The 18,126-nt window shown below is 39.8% G+C and overlaps 3 protein-coding genes across 4 annotated transcripts; all 3 read left to right on the forward strand.

The window, feature by feature from the left end:
• The first annotated feature begins 982 nt into the window (after positions 1 to 982).
• gjb9b (gap junction protein beta 9b) lies at positions 983 to 6,203 on the forward strand. The gene is made up of 3 exons (XM_055056024.1): positions 983 to 1,064; positions 4,552 to 5,038; positions 5,198 to 6,203. The coding sequence occupies exons 2-3, from the start codon at positions 4,649 to 4,651 to the stop codon at positions 5,633 to 5,635; spliced, it is 828 nt and encodes a 275-aa protein (XP_054911999.1). The 5' UTR covers positions 983 to 1,064; positions 4,552 to 4,648; the 3' UTR covers positions 5,636 to 6,203.
• A 292-nt stretch (positions 6,204 to 6,495) lies between these two features.
• pef1 (penta-EF-hand domain containing 1) lies at positions 6,496 to 12,884 on the forward strand. The gene is made up of 5 exons (XM_055056026.1): positions 6,496 to 6,560; positions 8,969 to 9,206; positions 10,473 to 10,628; positions 11,076 to 11,219; positions 11,347 to 12,884. Exons 1-5 carry the CDS (start codon positions 6,540 to 6,542, stop codon positions 11,574 to 11,576), a joined length of 789 nt encoding a protein of 262 aa, XP_054912001.1. The 5' UTR covers positions 6,496 to 6,539; the 3' UTR covers positions 11,577 to 12,884.
• Positions 12,885 to 15,724: 2,840 nt separating this feature from the next.
• On the forward strand, positions 15,725 to 17,909 carry smim12 (small integral membrane protein 12). 2 transcript variants are annotated; one of them, XM_055056027.1, is made up of 2 exons: positions 15,725 to 15,795; positions 16,827 to 17,909. In XM_055056027.1, the coding sequence occupies exon 2, from the start codon at positions 16,850 to 16,852 to the stop codon at positions 17,123 to 17,125; it is 276 nt and encodes a 91-aa protein (XP_054912002.1). In that variant the 5' UTR covers positions 15,725 to 15,795; positions 16,827 to 16,849; the 3' UTR covers positions 17,126 to 17,909. The 2 variants fall into 2 exon arrangements, with proteins under 2 accessions (XP_054912002.1, XP_054912003.1); XM_055056028.1 differs by lacking the exon at positions 15,725 to 15,795 and adding an exon at positions 15,813 to 16,067.
• The last annotated feature ends 217 nt before the right edge of the window (positions 17,910 to 18,126 follow it).

Genomic DNA, 18,126 nt, shown 5'->3' on the forward strand with positions numbered 1-18,126 from the left:
ATGAAAGACATTTCAGGTTTGTGTCCTGATTCTCTTCACCAGTTTCCAATCCACAGCCTGATCGTAAATCCGCGTAGAAAGATGTTTGTGGAGTCACATGACTGGCAGATTGTCCCACCTGAGCTGTGGACCACAACACATCATGCAGCTTCACTAGTGGACTCAGACTAGTTATCTGCTAGCATGAGTGGATAACTATTTGTTGAAAGGTTTGGGTTTGCGTTATAACCGTTCCATTTTCCAGTGATACACTGAACTACTTTCTCTGGAGGTTTGGATATTTTTTCACAACCTTATCTTTGTCCTGTTTTTTGTGTCCGTTGATCTTCAACATGCTGTTTGTTAACTAACAAAGCTCTGAGACCTGCAAAGAACAGTTGGATTTGTCCGGACATTAACTTACACAGTTACTCCATTGACTTTCTGGATTACTTCTGAATGAAACTGGTTGATTTTACTTGGCTGTTAAAACAAATGGATGCCTCAATTTTTTTGTTTTTTATTAGAGAACTTGGAAAATACTCAGAAATCTTCAACTTCACAATTACAGTGTCATAAATTGTAGTGGCTTGTTACATTAAGTCAAAAATAAAATACATTTCAGTTTGCATTTGTTTTGTAATAAAATGTGAAAAAGATTGGAGGGGGGAGAGAATACCTGCGTAGTCACACGAAATCCTCTTGTAAATGTAAAAAGATTGAGAGGACACAAAGTGAAACTTAAAGGGGAAAAATGTTGACGACTTGAAGAATCTAGTTTAGTTACTTTATTTTTAAGTGTAGCGAAAGAGTTTCTCTTTCTCTTCCGCGACACAGACTCTCTGCCTTGTCTTTCCTATAAACACTCGGCAGGTTTTCTCATGCCCAGCCAGGACACATTGAAATTACCAATGGGTGTCTGAGTGAGACGCTCCACCCATCCTCGACTGATCCGACAGGTCCACACCTAAAACCATCCAGGTGCAACCGAGTCATTTTCTGTCAACGCAGTAAGAGCTGACATACGACACTTCCTCAGCTGCCAGACAGGATTCCTATGTTATACCTTCCACTCTGTGTCTTTGGTAAGGTTCTTTGTTGTTGTTGTTTTTCTTGTTTCATCTAGACAGACGCTTAGAAAATTAGATGTAATTCAGATTAGTTACCAACTTTCAGTACTTTTCTTTGAACGCTAAAAAGTAAAGAGAACGACTAAATGAGAAAAGGAGACTATAGAAAAAAAACAATGAAACAATTAGAGGAAGTCATGTTAAGAGGTAAGATCAGTCATACAATCTATAGAAGACATTTATAAGGAAAACTAATAGGCTCCTGATTTGATTGCTCTCTATTTAAGACTGAAATTACAGAGACAAAATCAAAGTTAGACTGGTCAAAAAGAGGAATGCATGGAAAGTTTCACGGAATGTAGGAAAGGGAATGCCCACCGTTTTTTTACAATAAAGAGGCTTGGCGATGTATTGTTTCAGCTGGAGAAGTAGGTGCAATGAACTAAACTCATAGAGGAAGTTCTAGTCAGTGTATTTCTTCTGCTCATGTAAAAAGTATTATTGTATTACTCAGAAATACAACAATATTTGTTGTATTGTATTTCTGATACAATATTTTATGCTACATGAGAATTAAAGAGATGTATTTATTCTGTGTCCTGTAAAAGTCACACTGAGGTTTTATGAAATGCTGTTGCATAGAATGGAGGTACGTAAATGCAATGTGACGACCTGAGTGAGAGTGGTATGTGTGCTTTGTGAGAAGAAAGAAAAGGACAAACCCTGAGCAAAGAGATGATGGGACCAGCTGCAGCTGCAGGGAAGGCAATACTGCATTTGGTAGCAAATAGAAAAAACAAATTGCTGGCTGGTGATGCTGTTTTTCTCAGAAAAGATGCACTCCAAGATTTCTCACCCAACCCCATTTTTGAGATGTCACCTTAATTTCGCTGGAATTTGCATGAGTTTTGTCGAGGAATGGCAATACTTCCTGAAAAAGAGTTCGGAGACGGACCAAGAAGTTGGCCGGCGGCTGGAAATGGGTTATTCTCGGCCAAAAAGGCACCTACCAAGATGTCGGACACTTAAAAATAATATTATCAGGGAAGGCGCCACAACTGAGCACAACCAACTCTTCAAAGTTGAAGTTGAAGATGAATTGAAGACTTCAGTCAGGTGTTCAAAGATTAAGAGAGATATCCAGTCAAGTCAAATGAAATCTGATTTGATTTTATGGAGAGATAAACTTCTAAATAGATAACAGGAAGGCCATATGTGGATTTGCCATCTTTGCCTCTAGTATTATGTATCAAGTAAACCCCTCTGGAAACAACACATGAAAAAAGCATGTAGACTTTTTCCTGATGTCATAATGCGCTCCATGCTAATTACCCAAATCATTAACTTAAAATGATAGAAACATTTCAAAATATCAACTCCACAAAACATTTTGGTTCTGAAATGAATTGAAATGAAATCACTATTTTTTTCAAAATACGTATTGGTAGGTTAAAACTTTACCAAAACCAGAGATTAATAATTGCCCTTGGAAAAAGTCCATTACCAATGAGGAGCATCAACAGGGACAAATGGATGTAAATGCAAGAAGCCCCGTCCTGCACAAAATGACATGCATTATGACTCCCAAAAAGCATCGCTCAGCAGGTAAAATTGCTCAGCATCTTAGACTGAGAGGAACGGGCCGAGGCGCACTCTGAGATTAATGCTCCTGTCTGGATCATCCATTTATGAGGAAAGGTAAAGTGTGGGTGGCATCAGTGGCGACTGTTCGTGTCTGCCTTTAAATAGTCTCTGTTTTGATCCCGATGGCATTTGTGGAGTTGGGCCTTTTTATGCCGTTGTAATTTAATAGTCAGAAATGCTGGATGAAAAAGTAAATGGAATCTGATTTGACAGCTCAATATGTCCACGGTGACGCTGAAACGTTGACAGAGAGCATTTTTTTGAATTCAGATGTGAGGGATTAGACGAGACGGAGCTGAAATGGAACGGTGGGCAGTGAAGCTGTTATCCAACTCTTTTTTTTTTTTTCTCCTCACCCCCTGTCAGACTGCCAACGCTCATCAAAATGAGATGTAAATATAAAAAGGAGTTTTAGGGAGAGAGGGGGAAGGGGGCACTTTTTTCTTGTAAAGTCTGACACTTTTAAAGGTGCAAACTCTTGCTGATGGCTACGCTTTAAAAAACAAAAAGTTTGTACTTAAATGCTTTGAAATACAAGACATTTCTTTCGTATATGTAATCAATCAGGACAAGACATTAAGTATCAGGAGGGCCTGTCGTCAGTCAGACCAATCTCCCACGTCCATGCGCACAAATGAAAGGCTTTTTGTACTTTAAAGAAGTTGGACTACATTGAACACATGGCATCATACCGACAGCTGCATTTGCCTGTTAAGCGATATGTTTCACATACTGTTCAAACATTTCAAGCGGCTTGCTAATAGAGTCAAGAGTATTAGCTTGTCCTCTCTACAAAGGCGGGCTCTGATGATGATTCACCCACTAAAGTATAATGAGTCAGTTTTAGAAAACCCCACTCAGACTGAATGTGAAACATCTTTTTAACTGCGAATACATTTGTGAAAGTAATGCCGGGCTGTTTGGATTCCACCCAGTTCATTAGCATGAAAGAGCTGCTTTTTCTTTGCTTTTTTTGTATTAGGAACTGAACACGACAATAAAAGGACAACTGCAGTGGCTCTATTGCTGCAATTGCAGTTTAAGCGTCGTCAGTGCAAAGAGTCAGTGGAAGAATGCGAAATGTGTCTTGCTTCCCTTTGCATTTTTTTTTTTTACCAGAGTAAATGGGGGCTAAAAAAAATTCACGTGGCACACGCAGAATTTGTCTGTAGTGATGTTTCCTGTTGCTACCTGAATAAGATTATTATTCATAACATTATTATTATTTGCTTTTTATAAAGATATTTATGCTTTTCATAAATATCTTTTTGCTCTGTTTTCAGTAAAATATTCAGATCCAGTGAGTTTTTTAAAGAATTTCTGAAGCAGTAAATCGGATCATCGTGTCCGTTTGCACTGCAAAAACACTAAAAGCACAGGTGAGTCTTCTGCTCACCTGTGCATTATTCTTTATTAAACCTTTCATTAATGCTCTCCATACATCAGTGAATGCATGGAAAGCATGCATTCATGCTGTACTACCTGGGTCCACTGCATCCACTTCATCACTCTGCAGCTGCAAAACATGACCAAATTCCTATTTGCCCCAACCACAATACATGGAAGAGAAAGGGAGAAAATAACCAGCGCCCCATTATCAGTCAACATGGCTTTGATAAGCATGAATTTGCAATTTTACTCTGTCAAACATCCCATATTGGGAAAACAATCTAGTTTCCCAACTGAGGTTAAGACTGTTAGAAATGTATTTATCTGGCTTATACAGATTATCGTCCTTGTTTGTAAAGTCTTAACCAAACGTCTAAGGAAAACTTGAGATTATTTTATTTGTCAAGCTGAAACGTTTCACTTCTCAGTGTTTAGTCTTTTAATTCTCTTTTTTTTCCCTTGTTCTCAGGTTCAAATCATCAGGACGGTTATACAAGAAGCCTCCTGACAATTTCCGGCTTCTCTCCTGATCTTCCGTCCAAACACGCACCTATAAGAGGGCAATCATGAACTGGGGTGGTCTAAAGGATCTCCTCAGTGGAGTTAACCAATACTCCACTGTGTTTGGCCGGGTCTGGCTTTCTGTGGTGTTTGTCTTCCGGGTCCTGGTGTTTGTGGTCGCAGCTCAGCGGGTGTGGAACGACGAAACCAAAGACTTTGACTGCAACACTGAGCAGCCAGGCTGCAAAAACGTCTGTTACGACCATGTCTTCCCCATCTCCCACATCCGCCTGTGGGCCCTGCAGCTCATCTTCGTCACCTGCCCATCGCTCATGGTCGTCGGTCACGTCAAGTACAGGGAGAAGAAGGACATGGAGTACACTACCTCCCACGAGGGGAAGCACTTGTATGCCCACCCTGGAAAGAAACGTGGAGGCCTGTGGTGGACTTACCTGGTAAGAAAGATTGGTTTAGCAAAATTTGACTTTGACATGAACTAGTTGGGCTTAGGAATTCTGAGGAGAAAAAATTTACAAACTTGCTTCAAAAGTGACACTTGTGGTTAATTTTTTTTTTTTTTTCCAAGTTTGACACAAATGCATCCCATTTTACAGGTGAGTTTGATCTTCAAGGCAGGCTTCGATGCTGGCTTCCTCGGTGTCCTGTATTATGTCTACCACGGTTACGACATGCCCCGCCTAATCAAGTGCGAACTGGCTCCTTGCCCCAACGTAGTGGACTGCTACATAAACCGCCCCACTGAGAAAAAGATCTTCATGCTCTTCATGGTGATCTCCTCCGCTGTCTGCATCTTTATGTGCATCTGCGAAATGATTTACCTCATCTTCAAACGTATCAAAAAGTTCATTTTGAGGAAGAAGGAGTACGAAATGCAGAGGTTCGCTGAAACTCACGAAATGGTCCCTCTCTCACATCCAAGATCGGTCTTCAAATCCAAATCCTCTGTAAGAGTGGATCCTACAGCATCTATTCGGAATCTCAGCAACACCAGGACAGAAGAAAAGCCTGGTAAGCTAGTGGAGAAAAGCTAGAAGAACACTGCCCAACTCCATGGTGAGAGGGAGTTCTCCACGAGAGAAAACGCCAGTTGCCTTAAGCAATCCTTTAATGTGGATTTGTAAATAATTTAGATATTCTGAAGGACTCGATGTGCACCTCTTCTCTCTTAACACAAAGGTCTCCAATGTGGAAGGATTGTGTGTTTATTTGACTGGTTGTTGTGTTCTGGTTGTGCGATCTGTAATATTTGTAAATAACAACAACACAAATAAATGTGCGATCTGTAATATTTGTAAATAACAACAACACAAATAAATGAACGTGGGCACTGATGAGTATGTAAGCATTGACCACGAATAACTATAAGTAATATTAAGCGATGCTTAGCACTTTCTAGTACAACTGAATAACTCAGTTGGAGTTCTCTCTTATCGCACCATTTCATTACAACTCCTTCACAATAAGTTTATATTGTTCATGGAGCTGAAAAGTTGTATTTTCATAAACCTACTTTAATAGTCAAAACATAAGACTATTAGACATATTGAAGATGTTTTGTTTGACATTTTGTATTTATAAATACATACAAAATAAAGTGGTCATTTACAAACAAATGAACGGTGTCATTGCTGTTTATTCTTTGGGACAATCGTCGTTCTGCATTTTCACAAGGTGACGTAGTGAGTGACTCATTTGGTAAGTATTGGGTTGGATGTGCAGTAGGGAGGGACTTGTGGTTGGGTAATTTCTCTCCCTTTTTTTTTCTCTCCTTCCGTCTACATTTTTTTTCCTAGCGTCCAATCAGAAGCTGAGCTCACGTCCGGGGTGTCAGCGTCACTGAAAAACGGACCAATGACACGCGCGGAAAAGCCGGCGCTGTTTTCCATATTGCGGATGTGTTTTTGAAGCAGGAAGTGAAGAGTTGTCAAACAAATCATGAGTTTTCACTACGGACAGGTGAGACAACTTCATGGTTTTCTTTTGTTTCTTGCTATGGTGACATATTTAATGGTTTAATTAGTGGGTTGTGTGGTCCGTAGCCTTCGCGTGACACCGCCAGTCGTTTATGTTGCACCACAAACGACTTTTATTGGTTTGTTAGCTGAGGGGTAGCTCCAGGCTCGACTGTTCAGAAATCTGTCACTAAAACTACTGGGCAATAGTTTCAATGTGTGTAGCTCTTATTATGTGTAAGAGTTAATGTGATTTCGTAAGTACTGCATATTCTAAATGTTCGACGTAAATGTTTCATAATAAACGAAACTCTGAGACTCCTAATTTGAATATGTCTTTTAAAGTGAATCAGCCAATCAGAAGCTGCATCAAAAGTGATATATATATATATATATATATATATATATATATATATATATATATATATATAATATATATATATATATATACACATATTCATGGCCTCTGGACCCCCTTTCTGAATGTTAAAAATTAATAGAATCTATTTCAAGTGGAAAAGTTAAGATTGTTCTCCACGAGGTAAATTTTTATCCTAAAGAATATGAATTACATCTGATTTTCCACTAATTAATATATATATATATATATATATATATATATATATATATATATATATATATATATATATATATATTTTTTTTTTTTTTTTTTTTTTTACAGTTTCTAATGACTATATCGTGTCTAATTTTGAACGACATTGTATTTGGACATTGCTTTTCAACAATTTTGACAAATAAACAAACTTTTTCCCTATTATTATGGACTGTTATAAAATTGTAAACGCCTCTATATCAATAAATCAGTTCACATAAACGGGAAATAATTTTATTTGGGCTTGACATGAAACGCATTCCTCCAATCAATTAATCAATCAAATTTTATTTTGTATAGCACATTTCAGCTACAAGGCATTTCAAAGTGCTTTACATCATAAACACAAAACACAAAGGCATGCAACATAGAATAAAATACCAAGGTTTTTTTTTTTTTTTTTTTTCTCTCTCTTCTTTCCCTTTCTTCTCCCTTCCCTTTGACACGGAATTTAAGCGCCTGTTACCGCCGGACTCCGCCGTCCATTTAACCACGGGTATTCGCCGGGCCCCGTTGCCCACAACAGGAAAAAAAAAAAATTACATACATATCCACAAAATCAAATCCATACATATTACATTTCAAATGCAACTCTAAACAGGTGCGTTTTTACTTGAGATTTGAAGGAAGTCAGGGTTTCCACTGTTTTACAGTTTTCTGGAAGTTTGTTCCAAATTTTTGGTCCATAGATGCTGAAAGCTGCTTCTCCTCTTTTGGTTCTGGTTCTGGGGATGCAGAGCAGACCAGAACCAGAAGACCTGAGAGGTCTGGAAGGTTGATACAACAGCAGATCTTTGATGTATTGTGGTGCTAAACCATTCAGTGATTTGTAAACTAACAACAGTATTTTAAAATCTATTCTTTGAGCTACAGGGAGCCAGTGGAGGGACTTTAAAACTGGTGTTATGTCTCTATTTTCCTGGTTCTAGTGAGAACGCGAGCAGCAGCATTCTGGATCAGTTGCAGCTGTTTGATTGATTTGTTGGACAGGCCTGTGAAGATGCTGTTGCAATAATCAATGCGACTAAAGACAAACGCATGAATGAGTTTTCTCTAGATCTGGCTGAGACATTAGTCCTCTAATCCTGGAGATGTTCTTCAGGTGATAGAAGGCTGACTTTGTAATTGTCTTTATGTGGCTCTGGAGGTTCAAGTCCGAGTCCATCACTACTCCCAGGTTTCGGGCCTGATCGCTAGGTTTTAGTTGTAATAACTGAAGCTGTGCATTGACTCTAGATCGTTCCTCTTTAGGTCCAAAAATAATGACTTCAGTTTTATTTTTGTTCAGTTGGAGAAAGTTTTGGCACATCCACACATTTATCTGCTCTAAGCATTTATTCAGTGATTGCCAGGGCACACTTATTGGTGCCCTGGCAAAGATGTGTTCTTATTCATCCTTTTAGGATCAATAAAGTATTTTTGAATTTTGAAAATCATTTCATGTGTTATTACAATAGATCTAAATTGTGTATCCAGAGAGAACAAACTCCACGCAAAAAGACCCTAAGCTGGGATTTGAACCCAGAATCTTGTTGCAAGGCAACAAGGCTACAAGCTGCACCACTGTGCCGCTCAACTTTCATTCTGTTAAATTGAATTAGTAGGAGCTCATCATTAATATGTATGTAGCTCCAGAAACTGTGTTGTCCCAGGCAAATTTACCCCATCATACAATCTTACACAATTTATAAAGAACACACTGCTAAGATGGGGTTCTGTTATTAGGTTTTTGTTTGGTTGCCAAAGAATAAACTCAAAATCACTTGAATTCATCTGTTTTCCTTTCTATTACTTTGTAGGGGTATCCAAGAGGAGGACACCCACCTCAAGGTAACCCATATGGTGGAGGTCAGGGAGGCTATGGGGGTCACCCTGGAGGTGGAACAGGCCCCACTGGGGGCCCATATGGGGGTTATGGAGCTCCAGGTTATGGTGGGCAATATGGGCATGGACCTAGTGGCGCGCCTGGGGGTTACGGAGGACAGCCTTATGGAGGACAGCCTTACGGAGGACCTAACCAATACAACGCTCCTGCAGGTAATTCCAGTCTGCAACTGCAGCTCTGTAACTTGTAAGAGTAAAAAAATAAAAAATATATTTGATCCACAATAAGACTGCAAGATCGACCTCACACTTCTTCTTTGCTGCTTCTTTCTTTCGCTTCGCGGTGGGATGATTGATAAAAAAAAAAACGACCCGCGTTCCCAGATCCTCATGCAGAGACGCAACTCAGTTTTTGGATCCTCTGCAGGTCTATGCAGCTGGAGTAATGACTCTCTGGTAAAACAGAGCGAGGCCCAAGCAGAAGTCAGAGACAGATGGGCAGGCAGCGCGTTTTGTGTGCGTGTCTGATTGCACCGTTTTTAGTCGCATCTAAGCACAGATTCTCAAGTTTCCATCTCTTCCCTGCAGAGACAGACATCAGGATGTCACCTGTCGTTCTTCCCATTCATGTTTATGACAGTCAGCCGTCTCTTTACTCCTCCTTGCAAAATGCCCTGTATTTTCTACGTCTCTGTGTATTGTCCACCATTTAATCAGTTGACTTCCTCTTGACGCAGTACTGTTTCTCTCTTCCTCATGACAGCGTTTCCAATATTTACCTGATTTCTATTTTTTTTCTGATGCATGTGGAGCAGTGAGTGTGACGCTGTGGCTTTTCAAAAATATTCACACCAAATTTTCACATTGCACAAAATCTGTCCCATGTGTTTTTGTGCTATTTGAAACAAGATAATACAAAATGACACCCAGTTGTCAAGTGGAAGGAAAAGGATCAGTTGTTTCCCAATACTTATTTCTGATAAACGAATATCAAAAAAGTGTTGCATGTTTCTTATTTGTCTCAAAGCACAGCATCTGTCTCATCCAACCAGAGCACCTTTGACATGTTTGATTTGTCCTCTACATGGTTTCTGAGAAACTTTAAATAGAATTTTGTTGTTTTCTTTCAAAAATGTTTTTCTTCTTTGTCCACTTTTCTTTGCAAGCCACATTTTCATTATTGTTGTGATGCTGTTTTTCTATTTTTCATATCTTGTATTTATTTTTTTCTTTTCAATATTTTTTGTGTTTTGCTTTATTCACTAGTGGTCTAACATTTAAGACCTTCACAGAAGAACTGGATTAATGTAGGGATAAATTTTGCACAGGTGAATTTCTAAAGGGAATGGAAAGGTTTTAATTAAATACAAGGAATAGAAACACTGAAAGAATATTTTCTGGCTTTTGGCTTTTAGAAAACAAATATGAAGCAATCCTGAGACTGCTCATCTTTCATTTTCTCCACCCTTATCTGTGTAGGTAACATCCCTCCTGGTGTAAACCCGGAGGCGTACCAGTGGTTCTACAGCATCGACGCCGACCGGAGCGGCTTCATCAACTCGAAGGAGCTGAAACAGGCCATGATCAACGCCAACTGGTCCCACTTCAACGACGAGACCTGTCTCATGATGATCAGTGAGTGCCAAAAATGGAAGAACCGGTTTTTAGCATGTTGACAGTTCAATGCCACAGCAGTGCGGCGGTTTTACCCTCTGGCAAAGTGGCACAAATGTCACCTGGAAAAAACAGACGTTAATTCAAGCCGCAGGATAAGACATTTCTAAACTTTAGCTCAGTTTCTAGTCCAGGGGAAGGAAAGGAATGTTCTGTCTTGATTCCTGCTCCATTCCGATTACATTTGCTGGCAGGGACCTAATGTTATCTCCAGCCATAATGAGAACAATGTGACCTCTGTGGACCGGTGTTAGAAGCAGAAGGTCCGCGGTGATGGATGGGAGGGCTGCAGGAAAACGCACTAAAACATTTATGCTTCGGTTTGGCAGGACTGTGAGGAAAAAGGTTTTTTTTTTTTTTTCCAAGGATTGTTTGTCTGAACTTGTGTTTTCTCGCCTCTTCTTCCAGATATGTTTGACAAGACGCGGTCGGGTCGGGTAGACTTGTTTGGGTTCTCAGCGCTGTGGGATTACATACAGCAGTGGAGGGCTTTGTTTCAGCAGTATGACAGGGACCGCTCCGGATCCATCAGTGGCACAGAGCTGCACCAAGGTATCCATGTTTCATTATCTTGTCTTAAAGGTGCTGCGGGTCATTTATTTATTTTATATATATATGTATATATATATTCACTGTTTTTTCGGGGGGGGTTTTCTCTACCCCCTCTCTCCTTCTTCAGTTTTAACTCAGATGGGCTACAAGCTCAGCCCCCAGTTTTCCGAGATGCTGGTGCAGCGCTTCGGCGGGAGGGGCGGCCCCCGCGGCATCCAGCTGGACGGCTTCATCCAGGCGTGCACGCAGCTCCAGAGCATGACGCAGGTGTTCAGGGAGCGAGACACCGGCATGACGGGCAACGTCCGCCTCAGCTACGAGGACTTTCTCGCCAGTGCCGTCGTCAGGCTGATGTGAGCACGGCTTCGCCAGCGAGCCCCGCTCACAGCCGTTAGGAAGGCGCGCCGTCATTTGGCGCACGGGTCGACGGCCGCTCGGATTTTTCCCATGCGTCGCCAGAGGTGCCTCCCTCACCCACCCACCCACCCACCCTTTGCGGTATATTCAGCAAAGTGTTGGGGTCGCTGCCACACTTTGGCTTGGCAGCGACTGCTACATTTTATTTAACGGTTAGAAACCTGACGTTGCACTCCGAATGAGGCGCAGAAGCTTTACTGGCACATTCACTGCGTGACGTGGTTTCTAATGACCAAGGATAATGGTTATAGTTAGAGAAGTTGTTTTTTTGGGGTTTTTTTTAAACTTTTGTTTTTTTCCAAAAAAAAAGTGGGGTTATAAATGTGTGGTTGAATTTGAGTTAATATGTAATTACAAGTGACAGGATCATTACAGTTATTAGATCTGTTGTCACACTGAGGCCTTTCAGTTTAATCAGGCCTTTTCCAACTAAATCAGTAAAAAAAACTTTTTTTTTTTCTTTTTTTTCTCACTCTGTTTAACACATTAATCAAATATTTCTTTGTACAACTGTACAGAAGACTATGCAGTAGATAAAAATATTATGGACTTTCTGAAATTGACAAAATTGTGTGCAAAGTATGAGTTTTTGGAGTTTAGTGCAAAGACAATATGAAAAATATATATTTTTTCCATAGTCATGAGTTTTGCTAAATGATTTGTGATGCTAATAAAATGTTTCGCCATTTGTATACATTCTTGATCTTATTTACTAACCTGATAAGCATACAAAGCAACTGGAATCAATTTTTTTATTGTTTTTCTGGTGATTTTAACAGGATAATTTGGCTGCCACTAAAATAATGACATGCCAATCAATTTTCACCGGTTTTGCTCTGATTGGCAGATCAACACCGAGAGCTTAATGCTCCTAAATCTGGACATAGTTATAATTTCAAGAAAAAACATCAACCAAGCTTGATATCTGTAGATGCAAAAAGGACAGCAAGCAAGCATGGTTGGTGCTTTTCTCCAGGTTTGACATATGGGTCTGTGTTCAAAAACAGTTGGGCTAAGCTCAGTATGCCTATTATAATGAGTTGGTTTTGTAAAAGCTTTGAAGAATAGTGACTGTCTAAACCTTATTCTGGAGAAATATGCCACGATTGACACCTGATCTCAGGATTAAAAATGCTCACGATTTTGACAGAAAGTTGAGTCTGACCCTATCTGAAAGTAAATATGCACATAAAGTTACTTTTTTCTTTTTGTCAGTGAAGTCGAGTGAATAAACAAAATGAATACGCAGCTGTCTTTCCTTCCCACATCTGGTTCTTTAGTTCTTCACCATCTGTCCTCTTGCTTGATTAGTTTGTGGAAAGAATTGTTGTGCTTCACTCTGAACAGGGTGGACATGTAATATGAAAATCCCATTGTTATGGTAAGCATGCTGATTATGGTTATCAGTATTATCACAGCTTTGTCAAAATATGCAAAAAGTATTACTACAGATGATGCGTAATTCACCAACGTTGGGAGACGGTCACATAAATGTAGTTTTGTAATATTATTGGAATGACTCATGATGGTGATCATTTGCATTTCACAAACCTGGCCTTTATCTTGCATGTTTTACGGTTCGGTTCCCTGAAACCCATTTCCTATTGCACAGTCTTTTTTTTTCTTTTTTCTGACTTCTGTGATTTAGCAGTGATTTAACTTGAGTCCTGTCATTTTTTTCCCCGTGTGTAATGAGGAAACTTCCCACCGCTGACCATGCCTGACACCCGTAATTAACTTTAACAAATAGGTCGAGTCTGCGGGGCTTTAGTGTCACAGGGCTGTGACACTCTGCTCTGTCAGGCTCAGCTCATGATTTGGATTGATAGATATAACTGCGTTTTTTTTGGTGGGGTGGGTTTTTTTTAGATGCAAAATATTGGCGAGCGTGGCTTTAAATCTCATTTAACGAATAAACGGACATTTATTAAATAAACCCACTGCTGCCAAGTTCAGCTACTAAAGCAGAACTGGCACAGGCAATGTTGTCAGCCTGGGGGAGTAAGTGGGTGTGTGTGTGTGTGTGTGTGTGTGTGTGTGTGTGTGTGTGTGCGTGTGTGCGTGTGTGCGTGTGTGTGTGTGTGTGTGTGTGTGTGTGTGTGTGTGTGTGTGTGTGTGTGTGTGTGTGTGCGTGTGTGTGTGTGTGTGTGTGTGTGTGTGTGTGTGTGTGTGTGTGTGGCAGGAGATGAGCACATTTCTCCTTATTTGACAGGACTGATCACATGCCAGTCCTGGCAACCCAGGGATGCAGGAGTTTAAAGAAGGATTTCAAACATAATCACCCACACAAGGTTCAACTTAATCACAATTCCGGTTTCACTGAAACTAATGTGAACAAATCTGGACATGGCTCCGTGTTTTGTTTTAGTTTTTTTTCCTCTGGAGCATTACTAGAAGAAACCATTAAGTGAAAGCCAGCCGCCGCCTTGTGACAGGCTGCTTTCCGACTGCTATAGATCAGCTAGGTGGCGAGGATTGTTGTTGTCGTTAAATGGAAAAGTTTCCAGAGTGGGGGCCGAATAATCAGTGTCATCAATCAGACATAGCTGTGCAAAGAAGGCTGACTGATTTCACTGCCCAGAAAACCATCATACCGAGTCTGATACTGCTTCTCCTATTGGGTGAAAGAAATGCACTTTGAGAGACACGTAGAATACCGCTTTAAATGTCTTCACAGAAATGCACCAATCTTTATCTGCTAGTGTTTTCTCTGTTTATTTGTTTTCTTGGTCTTGGTGTTTCAGATAAGCATGTTTTGGTATATTCAGGAAGGATAACCTGGATAAACACAAGGTGCAGTTTGTCGGCAAATTTCTCAACATGAAAATTGCTATGAAAAAAAATGGCTATGAAAAATTGATTTTTCATAGCAATGTATATTAAACAAATCTTTTAAACCTGAATAAAAAACAGATATTCAAACTGTGTTTTTATATGTGTGGCATATAAAAATATAGTACCATTCATTCACAATTGCTTTTAAGGGGAAGAGGACTGGTCCTAAACTGTGTCTTCGACATTAAAGTATTTTACCTGGTACTTTAGCTGCCAAGTCCATCTGGCCAGGGAAAGTTTTGAGTGTGTTCCTTAAGGCAGTGTTTTTCAACCCTGGTCCTCAAGACGCATTGCTTTGCATGTTTTAGATGTGTCAAAATAGGGAATCATGCAGGGCATTGTGCCTTGAGGACCAGGGCTGGGAGGCATTGCCTTAAAGTATTTTTGCAGGAGTATGGCATGTTTGCATACCCAAAGGGTTCTTAGATCTCACATATATTGTATGTTTTATGGGTGCGGAAACCTGACTGATTTCTCTGGAACTTTTACCACATGCAGCTCTGTAAACGTTGCTTAATTTGGTCATTTGGAAAGTTACCAATTTCCTACATTAAGACTACTTAGTCTGGAAAGTTACATGTTTTCAGAGTTTTTGTTTGTTTGTTTGTTTTTTGTTTATCTTGAAGGCTTGGATCAGATCCCTGGTAACAGGAAGAACTTGATTTGGCAAGGATGGAGCCAACGACGAGAAAACACCTGCACCCATTAAGTCTGTGAAACTTAGAAAGTCATCCGGCGTAACCCGATAGACTGCCCCTGTGAGCATCATTTTAAAAGTGGTCGTTCCTGATGTTGTCTGTAACAATCTTGCTTGCAAGGATATGAATATTCTTTAAAAAGTAATATTCTCCATTCAATCTGTTATTTTGTTTCTGTCCATTACCAACATACTATATTGTCATGGATGAATGGCTATTTAAGTGGATATCTAATTTTCTCCAGGTTTGAAAAAGTACACAACATTGCAGTTGCATCCTGATTTCTGATTTATTTCTTAAAAACGAATCTCAGTTTGTGAATTGTTAAATCCAGCTGGTGATGTTTATAAAAAAAAATAAACACTCGTTTTAGATTTTTTTTTTTTTGTTAATTGTATCTAAACAAACTTAAATACGGAGATACATTTTATTACACATCATTTTTAGCCACAGGAAGAAGAAGCTGAGGGAGCACATGTTGCAGGTTTTTCAATGCAGTGTACTCTATTTACCAGTAGGGGGTGGTAAAGCGCAGAAGAAAAACCGGCGCACGACGTTGATACAGGAAGGAAACCGGAAACCCACGGAAATGACGTCTCTCCAGAACAAACGCGTTAACGGCAGAGGTGAGTGAGGTCTTATGAAATGAATTAACGGCGGTTAAAAATGGCCAAAATAAACGGCGTGAGAGTAACAGGTTTCTGGGCGGACGTAGCAAACCAGTAGATCAATGTTCATACTTCCGGTGCCCGTCTTGTGGAGATTATGAATGTCAAACACGTCCAGCTGTGCCACCAGGGTGATGCTGACTTTGTCGACTGATTTTCGTGAATGATTTTATCAAAGCGACTTCGTGTTTTTGGGCGGTTCTTTGTGTCAGTTTTTAGCTGAACTCACGGTCAGTTTGTCAGCTTGTGTTTTTGTGGTATTTTAATTTAAAAAAAAAAGGCGAACTCTGTTAGAACGTTGAATTATATTAACTGGGTGACGCGAAAGGTGTCTGACGTAAAATGAGAAAACTGTCGAATTTGCGACACTATTGACTTTTTAACGCACATAGATGAACTGAAGTTTATCGGCTGATGTTAACCCTTTAATGTCGGTAGATTGACAGATTTATTGCCTCGTTTGAGTTGAAGCAGCAAATAATCATGATTAAAAAGCAGCAGTCCTCCATCTATTAATTCTAAGTTTTTTGGCTAACAGCATATAACATTGATTTCTACAATTGCTTTAATCTGAAATGTGACCAGAAAACCACACCGGATTTCACAACATGAAGTCATAATCAGTTTGAAATACTGTTTAACAAAAAAAATATTTATTTTTTTATTTCTCAACATTTAAATGTATTTTTGTTGCATGTTGAAGCCAAAAACCTCAGAACCGAATGTAGCAACAAACCTGAAGAATTGATTATTTTCTGGTCAAAAACACTATAGACTTTTATTTCCCTGTCAATGGAACCTAATTTGGTTTAACTGTTGAGATTTGACCACAAGAGGGGGCCAGTGGACAGAAGATGACCACTCTGGCATTAGAAGTTGATTTCTCCTAAATAGTTTTTTTTTTCTTCCTATTACTGTTCTGAAAAGAACAATTTGTGCCACAATTTCACTCTTAATATTATATCATTTATTTATCTTCTAACCTTCAGGGCAGCCGGGAAATTAAAGCAGCATGTGGCCCGTAGTGTGGGCCGCGATGCGGACCTACGCGCCGTACGTCACCTTCCCCGTCGCTTTTGTGGTCGGCGCCGTGGGCTACCACCTGGAGTGGTTCATCAGAGGCACTCCGAAACCTCGGGAGGAAGAGAAGAGCATCTTGGAACTGAGGGAGGAGAGAAAGCTGCAGGAGCAGGTGGGAACAGACGGCACTCAGGTGCTTAGCCTTAAAGAGAAACTGGAGTTCACGCCTAAAGCTGCTCTCAACAGGAACAGATCTGAGAAGAGCTAACTCGTGTCGCGACAGACTTGTTCTTGCAGTTTGTTTGTTTTTTTCTTTTCCATCAAGAGGATGGTTCCCCGGGAACCGAAGAGGTGAACCAGAGGACAGAAGTCGCCCACTGTTCTACTCACCTGAGTAGTTTTCACTTGTCACCTGAAGAATGAAAGCCAGCCCGGCCGACAGTAAACACATAAAACCAAACACACTCTTGCTATTCTTTGTATCCAGGTAAAAATCTTGTATCGGAGAATTTTTAGAAGATTTGACAATGAACAGATGAACATTTCAATCAAGCCACTGTAATAACATATTTATTGAACCTTTAATTGATTGTTTGTAGTTGCTCATCTCCACTTACCAAAAACAAATCGTGTTTATTCATGTCATATTACAGCAGCATGAGCCAGATATTATTGTGGCTTCATGATTAAGTCACTCGACATTTTTTTTGTTTTGTTTTTTGGTAGTTTCATTCGAAGATATGGTGATAAATATTTCTCAAAGCGAGTGTCCTTTAATCTTTTCTGAATGTTAGAAAAGAAGTAGTAATTATCTTGCTGGAAGTGGGGAAAGAAAGATGGCTCTTTGTTGTTCCTTTTATCAAATCTGGCCTTTGAAAGTGTGTGGCAGTGCAGGAGGTTTCGTTGGAGCTGGAAGCCTTTGAGGAGTATTATAACCTGAACGTGATGCTTTCATTTTAGAAAGTCTGGACGGTCAGTACTCCTAGGTGTATAAATTGCGTGTCAAAGAAATGATATGAAATAAAGGAAATCTATGTTCATAAATTGAAAAAGTGTCCGTTGCTACAAATCACACAAAACGGGCTTAATGTGCGTCACAAAAAATGCAGTTTATTCCAAATGTATATTCAACATTGTTTTTCCTTCTTAATAAAAAGTGACTTTGCTGATCGTTCAGCTCTGAAAAGCTAAACTTACACCTGAAGGGAAATCAACTCATTCATCTTTACTCTGTTGGATCATCTCAAACACGACCCTCAAAAAAGCATT

This window comes from Poeciliopsis prolifica, unplaced genomic scaffold (assembly GCF_027474105.1).
Source record: "Poeciliopsis prolifica strain line A6 unplaced genomic scaffold, Auburn_PproV2 SCAFFOLD043, whole genome shotgun sequence".
In the NCBI taxonomy this organism is placed as follows: Eukaryota; Metazoa; Chordata; class Actinopteri; order Cyprinodontiformes; family Poeciliidae; genus Poeciliopsis; species Poeciliopsis prolifica.

What these genes read in the sequence shown, in the direction of transcription:
- gjb9b (XM_055056024.1), top strand. Translation starts at nt 4,649, where the DNA reads ATGAACTGGGGTGGTCTAAAGGATCTCCTCAGTGGAGTTAACCAATAC. An exon ending in GCCTGTGGTGGACTTACCTG is followed by an intron (nt 5,039 to 5,197) that starts GTAAGAAAGATT and finishes CCCATTTTACAG; the next exon opens with GTGAGTTTGATCTTCAAGGC.
- pef1 (XM_055056026.1), top strand. Translation starts at nt 6,540, where the DNA reads ATGAGTTTTCACTACGGACAG. An exon ending in TGAGTTTTCACTACGGACAG is followed by an intron (nt 6,561 to 8,968) that starts GTGAGACAACTT and finishes ATTACTTTGTAG; the next exon opens with GGGTATCCAAGAGGAGGACA. An exon ending in TGGCACAGAGCTGCACCAAG is followed by an intron (nt 11,220 to 11,346) that starts GTATCCATGTTT and finishes CTCCTTCTTCAG; the next exon opens with TTTTAACTCAGATGGGCTAC.
- smim12 (XM_055056027.1), top strand. Translation starts at nt 16,850, where the DNA reads ATGTGGCCCGTAGTGTGGGCCGCGATGCGGACCTACGCGCCGTACGTC.